Consider the following 11,498-nt stretch of genomic DNA (forward strand, 5'->3'; position numbering starts at 1 on the left):
CCATAATATTTTCTAAGTCTTTGCCTAGGCTCATATTATCTGAACAGAATTGCTTTTAGCACGAGGGGGGTACAGTTCATTGCCACTGTGTGAAAATATGTATCTTTATCTCAATAATCTTTGTTACACTTTTACATGTTGTCTTGCATGACTAGGAATTTGTTACACTTTTTCCCCTGTCGTGCTGAAAGATTAATGACCCCTTCAGTGAATCATACAGAAAAATCATTAATGCTCCCTTCTAGCGTGTCTCTTGCGTGCCGGCAAAGCACGCAAACAATTAACTATGCTTACCCGCTCTTCTCCTATTGTATTAAGGAGGTGGTTATAAAACATGAAAAAATAAGAAAATTCAGTTTTTTGTACAATATATTATTGTAAAACACTTTTTACCAGGTTTTCAGATCTGGGAGTTGTATATCAACTATTCTCAAAATCTCACTTGTGGACATATTATTTTGCCACATGTTTTCAATCTTAAATGAGGACTCGAACCCAAAGCCCCTTGTTTACAAGACAGCAATATTAACATTTTGCCATCAGGAGAGGCTTTACATTTTATTAGGACTTAAACTTAGAAGCCTCCCGATTACAAAGCAACAATATTAACATTTTGCCATCAGGAGAGGCTTCACATTTTATCAGGACTCAAACCCAGAGGCCTCCTGATTGCAAGGCAATAAAAACCATGGGGCTATGCACCACACTCCACTGGGCCTCAGAACCCAGTAACTATAAGCTTTATATTAATATACATGGCAGAATCAATCTGAGCTACACTAAAATTCAATTCCTGGGATTTTGACAAAAAAACACACTATAAGCAATAAGATCATATGGGAACTTGGCATAATTTTAAGTATAAGCAAATCTGTCTGAGAGGCTTTCACCCTTTCTACACTAGAATTCAAAATTCTTAAAATTAAGAGCATGTCACACTGGAAGAATTGGGGTATAGGCCCCTCTTGGCATTGTCTTAAGTATGGGTAAATCTATCTGTTGAGCCCTCGCCTTTTCTATACTAGAAATTCAGAATTTCTTAAAAATCAGAGCATATCACACCTGAAAAATTGGGGTATAGGCCTCTCTTGGCTTTGTTTTAAGTATAAGCAAATCTGATTGTTCAATCAAATAGCCTCGCCTTTTCTACACTTAAAAGTTGTGCTGTCCGTACCGTAAACCCCCACTACTTATGGAACCATAATTGTTGTAGAAATATCTTGTAAGAAATTACTATTGGACTCACTAGTCCTAAAGGATCAAAGATTGATGCGACAATAGAAGCTACTTGTCGTTTAGTGATGTTGTCTTCATAACATGATACTATCTCCTTGTTATTTGCTTGCAGTTTATCTGTGGCTGGTTCCCACGTGAGGCCTAAAGCCGTAACGCTTCCTCCCTTGTCAAACTCAAAAGGTAGTTGCATTTCTCTACGAGTAGCTGGTACTGCTTCAAGAAGTTCTGGATGATTTGAACACCATTTCTTCTAAGTGAATCCTGCTGAATTCAGTAAATCGATTAGTTCTCCTTGCAATTGTCTAGCTTCTTCAATACTGTTGGCTCCAGTGAAAAGGTCATCAACGTAAACATCTTGTTGTAAAACTTTCGATGCATTCGGTAACTTGGTTGCTTTCTCTTCAGCTAACTGCTGCAATGTTTTGGTCGCCAAAAATGGTGATGATGCCAAACCAAATGTCACTCTTGTGTGCTCGAACGTTTGTAGTGGCATTTCTGTAGATTTTCTCCAAAGTATGCGTTGAAACTTAGTGTCATCTGGATGAATCAGAATTTGTCTGAACATCTTCTCGGCGTCTGCCGTAAATACAACCTTGTGCGTTCTGAAGCGAAGAGCTATAGATTGAAGATCCTCATGTGTGGTTGGACCGACCATCAGTATATAATTTAATGAGACTCCATTTGTTGTTTTTGCTGATTCATCAAAAACAATTCTGGTCTTCGTGCTGCTGGTTCTACGTTTGAATACTGGATGATGTAAATAGTATGACAAGTCATCAGCTTCATTTAGATCTGGTTGCACTGGCTTCATGTGTCCCAACATTTCATACTCCTCGAATATTCTGCCATACTCTTCTTTGAACTCTGGTTGTTGTTGAAACCTCTTCTCTAACTGATGTAATCTGAATAATGCCTGGTTGTATGAATGTCCTAGCTCTGTATGATCTGATCGAAATGGGAGACGAACAATGAAACGCCCTGTTTCATCTCTGGTGGTGTGTTGATTGAAGTGGTTTTCACAAGCTACTTCTTCAGCTGTTTTTGGTTTTGAGTCCATTTCCTCCAACTCAAAAAAACGCTGTAATTGAGAATCCAAATTATCCTCCATGCGTACAAAACATGCTACTGTGGGTGTACTAGGTTGTATAGGCTGTTCCATCCCACCAGCTAAAATCCAACCTAATTCAGTGTTTTGAATAATTGGATAGTTTTCATCTCTCGTTTGTCTTTCAGGAAGAAGTAAGTGCATGTAAAGTTCCGAACCAATTAGTAGATCTATTCATTCTGGTTTGTAGATATCTGGATATGCTAAATCAATGTCGGTTGGTAGGTTCCATTGTTCGTGTTGAATAACTTGAGATGTACGTTCCCTGTGATGCGTGGGAGTATCAGACAAGTAAGTGAAGTCTGGAAGTCTGACACTCTTGAGCGCAGCTGAATGTCTACACTGTGCTTAGCTTCCGATGCAACATTTTTGATTCACCTGATTGGAATCTGATTTTTCTGCTTTCGTAACTGTAGTCTCTGAACAAGATCTTCCTTGATGAAATTTGACTGAGACGAACTGTCCAGGAGAGCTCTACATGTATGTGGTTGTCCCCTAGAATCGATGACTTCTACTAAAGCTGTTGATAGCAGAACGTGTGATCTTGGTTTACTCATAAATGTGCAGTATGAAGATTGTACTGAAGTTGTCCTTGCAGCTTCATCCCTCGTGTCTGGTTAGTCATTCCTTGGCTGGTCTTGCCTTAGAGGAACTTCTCGATTACAGTCTTCGTCTGGATGCAACAGTGAATTCTGTTTCAATCCACAGCGTCTACAATTACCTGAAGTACAGTTCCTCAAATTGTGATTCGATCTGAGACAATTATAACAAAGTTTGTTGTTGCGCACACATACTTGATTCTGCTTCAGACTGGCGCCTGCAAAAGACTTGCATGAATATAAGGAATGTGCTAATTAACAGAAATAGCATTGTGTATTTGTAGTTGACAGGTAAGAATTTGACTGACGGATGTGTTTCTGTTTAGTGTTAACCTTGTGTTCATTGACATTTTTCTTTACGTGAACAGACTTCATTGATTCCAAAGCTTGACATTTTTGCTCTGGAAAGGTGAACAATTCCCTTAGTGTAGGGAACGACTGATCGGTATGGCTTCATTCCCATTCCCTTCTTGTGTGAGAATCAAGTTGAGCCAAAAAAATGATGAGAGAAGCGGACTCGCCCCATGGGCCGGAAAATAACATCTTCTAACGGTGTTTGTAATTCAAGGGCTCGAAGAGCCTTTAAGTTACTTGTGACATCATTGATGAACTGACGTAATTCTGTGGAATTTTTCTTGTTAATTGCGTTCACATGCAAGATGTTATTGACATGACTTGCTGCTATCAGTCGTTTATTTTCATATCTATCCTTCAACAATTGCCACGCAATAACATAATTTGAATGTCATGGGCAAAGTATCGATAAGTGTTCTTGCTTCAGATTCCAATGATGAACGCAAGTAGTTGAATTTCTGTATTTTAGGAATATTGTCATTTGTGTGAACCATAGCCTGAAATGCATCTGAATATGCTAACCAATCCTTATAATTACCGTGAAACGTGGGTAAAGATACCGTGGGTAATTTGATGTGCTTGGTGCCTAATGATGAAGCATTGTTTACAACATCCGATCCATCTGTAGGTGCAGCTGTGCTTGTTTATGTTTTTCTATAATGGATTCCATTTTACCCCGTACCTTGTAGTAAACTTCTTCAAAATCCCCCTGTGAGGTTCATGGTTCTCGTTTATATCTTCTACTTCTAAACGTGTTTGAACTTCATAATATTTTTCCCACAAAGGTGTTAAAATCTCTAAACGGACCCTTACTTCTTGAACTTCCCCCGTACCTTCAAAGGCATTGAAAAATGCTTGTGTTCATGTTAACTGGCCCCTAAATCCAGCTCTCCTACGTATCAATAATCTTTTCTCTTCTTCATCCATCGCGAAGGAAAGAGGGCAAGATATGTAGGAAATAGTACGCGAGGGAAAAGTAAACAAAATATGGTGCGAGCGTAGCTAACTGTCCTTGATCTGAAGCTTCCCTGAGTGTTGGCAATGACGTCCCTTCAGCCGACAGCAGGATACTGTAGTGGATGCTCGAAACTGTACAAATTTATAATACCGAGTCCCCTGATGAGTTATCGTAACATAACTTATTGTCCACTGAATATTACCGTCTATAACTCGATCTTATAACAAAATATTCGACCTACGCACAATAACGATACGGAATGTCTGTTCAAACCACACGCGTAACGGTTGTGATTGAAAATTACACGTAATACGTAATAAGTACTGTTCTACGATTGAGCACATAACATGCAACCATATATTGACGTAAGTACGAATGTCAGTACACATCTGTAACTGGAACACTGCATACAAAGTCACTTCGATACCGCCAAAACGAGCACGGCCTTAGAGCCCACTTCATTTGCTGGAAAAGACAAGTAACGTGCCACGTTATCTTGTAATTAGTATTGTTCAGAATACCGATAGTAACAATGATTCTTTTGAATGTTGAATTTGAATTTAAAATTTTGGGAGCGTCAGCACTAAGGCTAGTTTGCTCCCTTCACATTATACGGGGCCAGCCCCTTATCATTACATATAACAACTCTAACGTTGCATTAAAAATCTTAAAATGTTCCGACTTCTGTTAAAAGCTGAGGCTGTAAACGGGCACTCAGCACACACAAAGACAAAAAACAGGACAACACACACAAAATTATACTGGCCATAGTGCCAGTCGCCAGAGCCTCGTTAGTCTTTAGTCCAGGGTGCACTATGTGGAAGTGAGGTTGACTTTTGGGTGCCTACGTGGAAGGTACCCTTACACCCAAAGGATGATTCTGCAACAACAAAGAAACATGGAGCTGCTACATTGAAGGACTTATCACCGTTTTGGGTTGGACTTGCCCGACGGGCACGGGCACGCTTAATGCGGAACTGCTCGAGGTTTGCGGCAGTGTGGTTCCTATTAAATCGATCTAGGGCATGATTGCGGTCCTTGATGGCTGCACTGATCTCCGCAGTCCACCAGGGGACTGGGCGTCGCCTCGCAGGTCCACTGGGATGTGGAATGGAGGTGAGTGCAGCATCATGCACTCGTGACACAAAGGTATTTAATGCGTCGATTGGTGGCAAAGTCGACGCTAGATCGACTTCAAGGTCCACTGCACGCTCGAAGGCACCCCAGTCTGAGATGCCAGTGAGGGTGTTGTTCAAGTGATGGCTGAAGATGTTCAAGAGTAAGAAAGAGTGGAAAGTGATCACTCCAACAGAGATCAGGGTGAACGCTCCAAGATGTTGTAGGAGCAAGGCTGGGACTGCAGAAGGACAAGTCCAGCGCAGAGTGTGTGCCTGAGGAAGGACTGAAATATGTGGGAGTCCCATCATTCAGCAACGTTAAACTTGATACCTCACGGAATTGATCTACAACTTGACCCCGGGACGAACGGAGCCCCACAAACGATGGTAGGAATTAAAATCGCCCAAAAGAACTACAGGAGACGGAAGTTGTTCGAATGTACAAAGGATGTCCTCGAGAGAATCGCTCCTCCCTTCTGATGTAGACACAGCACACAGATATTGGCTGTGGTAAATGGACCCGCACGGCGACAGCTTGGAGGGGGGTGGTGAGAAAGATTGGTGTAGAGTGGATGGTATCTCTAACACCGATTGCAACACCACCGTGTGCACGACGACACACAGGAAGCTTGTCGGTGCGGTAGAGCGTGTATCCGTTTAGAATCATCGATTCATTTGGACGAAAATGTGTCTCTTGGAGGGTCATACGATGGCAGGGTCAAATTCAGATATTAAGATTTGCAGTTCCTCGAGATGTGTACGGAAACCGTTAAGGTTCCATTGGAGACAATAAGCCATAGCTGGAGGTATTATAGTTACCTTTTAAGGCATACTCTATTTCTAGGCCCTGTCACCTTGATAAATTCTTCATCCGCGGCTTCGTCCTGTATCATGTCCTCGGGTAAGGACACAGGGCGAAGGGGATGAAGAAGGGGCAGTGGGGGCGGGTGCTTTGAGCGCCCGCCGGGCAGCTTTCAGCTGCGCTTTAAGTTTCAGGGTGGTGGCTGCCACCCTGACTGGAGAGCCAGTAGACTTCAGAAAATAATCCTTGCTATGCACCTGCTTGAACTTCTTCTCTGTGGACAGAGGAGTGGTTGCTGTTTTTATTGAAGGAGGGCGGGCTACTACGGGAAGCCTTGTAGTTTGAGTGGACACGTCGCTGGTTTGTACACCCACACTGCGACGGGTCAGAGCAGCTGCAGCAACTGTAGCGAATGGCACAGGTAAAGTGGTGCGTATACTTTCGCAGAGACGTTGTTTTGCTTCACCAGCAGAGATTTTCTCTATAACGACCAACTCTCTGATTTTCTTCTCTTGTTGGAAAGAGGGACAGTCACGATGCCAGACTGGGTGCTCGCCTTGGCAATTAATGCATTTGGGACCAGAGGAACAAGGTTTGGTCCCATGATCAGGCAGACTGCACTTACCACAAAGGGCGGTAGTGGCCTTGCAGGAAGGCTGAGTGTGCCCAAAGTGCTGGCATTTGAAACATCGCATCGGGTTAGGGATGTATGGTCGGACTTTTAGTCTCAAATATCCAGCCCGTACAATATCTGGGAGAGTGGTCGTTTGGAATGTTAGTATAATCGAAGCAGTTGGCACACGTTCTCCGGATTTTCGCGTCTTGATTCGCTGCAGTGCGATGACATGTTGGTCTGAGAGTGCTTCAAGGATCTCTTCCTCCTCAGCGTTTAGCAGATCCCAGTGGCGAATCACACCTTTACTACTGTTAAGTTGACGATGGGGTTCAACATTAACAGTGAAGTCGCCCAAAGATCATAACTTTAAAAGGTTGTTGGTCTGGCGATCTGTGCTGGTCTGGATCAGTAGACTCCCGTTTCTTAGCTTCTTTATTTCTGGAACATCGGAAACAGCGGCGTAGTCTAGCTGTTTCTTGATAAGGAATGGTGACAAGTCCTTCAATGTAGCAGCTCCGTGTTTCTTTGTTGTTGCAGAAACATTGTTACTATCGGTCTTCTCAACAATACTGATAACAAGGTAACGTGGCACGTTACTTGTCTTTTCCACTAATTGAAGCGGGCTCGAAGTCCGCGCTCGTTTTGGGGGTTTCCCCCGTTTGAGTTGTTTTTTGTACCCATATACAAAATTTATTTCAAGTGGAGGGTCCATAAATTGTCGCCTCGACATGCCCTCTATGCCGAGGAAGGCCTACCCCCCAAAATGGAGGCTACTCGAGGACCAAACCGAAATCCCCGAGGCCATGTTCGCGACTGCACCTACCCCTGCAGCCAACACTGTCCCATCGGCACGTGCAACTCACACCTTGTGATAGGGGTTTTTTATCGAGGTTGTCTCCTCTAGCAGGACCCTTAGTTATAGGGAGGTCAAAGATATGGAGATGAATGACGTGATGGAATGGTGAATACGTGAGTGATGGATGTGAAGAATGTGTGAAACGATGGGATGAAAATGACCTCCCTACTAAGCCCCCTCGCCGCGTCAAGGCAGTCCTACATGGAGGGGGCATCCAATTATGATTTTCATCATCTGATCAGGTGCGAGGGGTTTGACAAGCAGAATTTAAATATTTTAGCAGAAAATGATGAGAAATATATAGCTATTAGCAAGATAATTAAAGTTAATGGTGTTCCCATTCACTTAAGATTTCTTGATTCCTACAGAATTCTGTCCGCTAGCTTGGCTACACTGGCCAATCAATTATCTGATGACCAATTCAAAATCACATGTGCTTTGTTTCCAAATCAGGACCTGAAATTAATTAGGAGGAAGGGTGTATACCCATATGATTATGTTACAGATTTTTCTAAATTTGATGAGTGTGCTCTGCCACCACAACAAGAGTTCTACAGCAAACTAAAAAGCATCTGGAATCACTGATGAAGATTATCACCATGCCCAGTTGATGTGGAACAATTTAAAATGCCAGACATTTGGTGATTATCATAAGGCATATTTAAAACTTGATGTGACTCTCTTAGCTGATATACTTCAGGCATTTAGAAAATCTTCCATGGAAAATTATAAACTGGACCCAATGTATTTCTACAGTGCTCCAGGCCTAGCATGGTCTGCAATGTTTTTGAATACTTAAATGCAGTTGGATCTCATTCAGGATCAGGACATGTATCTGTTTATGGAACAATGTATAAGAGGAGGCATGGTGCAATGTTCTCAGAGATATGCCAGAGCAAATAACAAGTATATTCCCAATTATGATCCAGCACTGCCATCAAATTATATACTTTATGTGGATGCAAACAGCTTGTATGGTTATGCTATGATGGATAAATTGCCATATGCAGGGCTTGAGTGGGTTGAAGATTTCAATATTGAAGATCTTCAGGATTTTGATGACACTAACTATGGCCTGTTCTTAGAGGTTGATCTGACAATTCCTGATGATTTACACAACAAATTTTCTGATCTGCCCCCAATTCCTGAGGTTAAGTGTTCACCAGGCTCTAAACTAAATAAGCTAATGATGACTCTAGAGCCAAAACAGGATTATGTCATATATTACAAAAACCTCCAGTTCCTGATGCATCATGGTGTTCAAGTAACCAGAGTTGGCAAAGTTTTGAGGTTCAGGCACTCAAGATGGTTGAAGCCATATATTGATACAAACACAGAGCTTCGAACATCTGCAATGAGCTTAATTTGATAAGACCTTGTTTAAATTGATGGTAAATTCAGTGTATGGCAAAACCATAGAAAATGTCAGAAAACATACTGATGTTAAATTAATTACTGACCCCAGCCAGAGCAAAAAATTGATAGCAAAGCCTAATTTCAATTATAGAAGAATGTATGATGACAATATGGCAGTATTCAACATGAAAAAACAAAGATTAAGTTTGATAAGCCTATTTATGTAGGGGCTGTGATATTAGAATTGGCCAAATTACACATGCTTAAGCTCTATTATGATGTGCTGAAGCCTTTTTATAGTGACTGTGTAAAACTGATGTACATGGACACAGATAGCTTTATTCTTGATATTCAGACAGAAGATGTTTATCAAGATATGACACAGCCTGCATTGCTTGAATATTTTGATACCAGTGAACATACAAAAATTCAACCCCACAACAAAAAGGTGCCTGGCAAGTTAAAAGATGAGACACTTGGTGATGTTATTGTGGCATTTGCTGGGTTAAGGGCCAAGATGTACAGCTTTGAAACATGTAGTGGTGTTGTTGCCAAAAAGGCCAAGGGCATTGGTAGAGTAACTGTAGACAAAGAGCTCCAATTTAAAGATTATGAAGATTGTCTCAAATCACATAATACAATCAGAACATCAGAATGCAGAATTCAGAGTGTGGATCACTTGTTGACTACCAATATTGTAAGAAAAGTTGTTCTGGACCCACATGATGATAAGAGATGTATTTTATCATGTGGCATACATACTCTACCATGGGGTCATTGTGATTTGAAAAGTGGTAATCAATGCCCAATTACAGAGCATGATTTGAAATAAATAAACATGCCAATGAACTTATTTGGGTTCAAAAAACAGGCTATTATGGACCTGCCAACACCAGCACCCTTTTCTGATATACAATCTATGATATCTAAACTAAGTGGTTTGTTAATTATTCATCTCAACAGCATACTTACAGATGTTGATGATAAAACAGGTAAAACATTGTACATATTTAACAATAATTTAAATCATTACCAATTACCTGTAGGTGGTCAATTACAGTTTATTACAACTCCCGAGGGCAATGTCAAAGTTTCAGTAGGGAGAAATATTTATAGAATTAAGCACTCAAACATGATATCTGGCACTGTATATACTGTTTCTGCCGGTGATTGTTTATATATTGAGGTCCCAGGATCCTATGACAAAAGATTATACCTTTTTTTATAGAATTAAGAATTAGATATTTTATAATAAATAACCACTAAAATAAAAAAAATGCCTAATGATATATTTTGCCATACAAGGCATGAAGATCACAGTGATGAGATTCTGATGCTTGATGTCAGAGTTAAAAAATTAAGCAGTGATTTACAAGCTTTACAAACCACACTCAATGCCAGTCTTCAACTAGAGATTACAAATTTACAATCACAATGCATGGACCCTCTTCTTAAAATGGATTCAGAACTCAAATTGCTGCTTCAAAAATATACTGACTTGGCCACATTAGATAATTTTCAAAGTTTAGAGGAGGCTGTAGCAGCTCTTCAAGCCAAATTTAAGACTCAGGCTACCAACTCTGAGCAATTGAAACAACAATTGGAAGAACAGATTAATAATGTCCAGGCACAGCTCCAAACAATTGTCAAAAGCATAAAGTCACAAGAAGATTTTGATCTAGTAATTTCCACTCTAAAGGAACAGATTCAATCACTACAGATACCTAATCTGGACCCCTTGAACAATGCCATAGCTGAGGTTAAAGAAAAAATTGAGACACTTGAAAATTTTATGAACAACCTACCATCTTCTGATGCTCTGAGTGCTATAACTCGTAGTGTTGCCAACATCAAGCTGCAACTTGAAACATATGAAGATTTTGGAAAAATTCAGAGTACCATAAGCCATCTTGAAGGTACCATAGCAGCAGTGCAAAGTGATATGACAAATGTATAAGAAACTCTAGAATCTCGCCTGCCTGGTATTGTAGATACCCTTGTCAGTGTCCAGCAACAAATCACCAAACTTGAAAACCTCAACACTGAATCTGAGCTATCTCATTTTCATCACTTGATCGATGATATCCAAACAAAACTTGAAATTTTACAACAATCCACACTTACTCAGGCAGACATAACCCTGCTTCAAGATGCTATGCGTAGTGTGGCTGATGCTTCTGAATTAAATGATGTGAAATTGGCACTTGAATCTTTGCAGAATACTGTATCAAATCTGCCTACATCACAGGAACTTAAAAATATTAAGAGAACTGTGAATCGCGTATTGAAATCAGAAGATATCAAGAATATCCAGACAGAGATCAAACAACTTACTCAGACAGTGGTCACTCTACCAAATAATCAACATATTAATGAATTGCATGCCTTGTTTGAGGATATCAAAAGACAAGTTCATGATCTTACTGCTCAAAATTCAAAATTGGCAGTTGTTGAAAATCTACAGCAAATTGTAGGCAACATCAAGCAACAGCTAGGGA

At 40.7% G+C, this 11,498-nt stretch overlaps 1 protein-coding gene across 1 annotated transcript; it reads right to left on the minus strand.

Moving 5' to 3' along the window:
- Positions 1-1,486: 1,486 nt before the first annotated feature.
- Positions 1,487-2,344, minus strand: LOC145982119 (uncharacterized). The gene has a single exon (XM_083115686.1). It carries the CDS (start codon positions 2,342-2,344, stop codon positions 1,487-1,489), a length of 858 nt encoding a protein of 285 aa, XP_082971812.1.
- Positions 2,345-11,498: the final 9,154 nt, after the last annotated feature.

Source organism: Lepisma saccharinum, assembly GCF_977018435.1.
Source record: "Lepisma saccharinum chromosome 12 unlocalized genomic scaffold, izLepSacc3.1 SUPER_12_unloc_1, whole genome shotgun sequence".
Taxonomy (NCBI): domain Eukaryota; kingdom Metazoa; phylum Arthropoda; class Insecta; order Zygentoma; family Lepismatidae; genus Lepisma; species Lepisma saccharinum.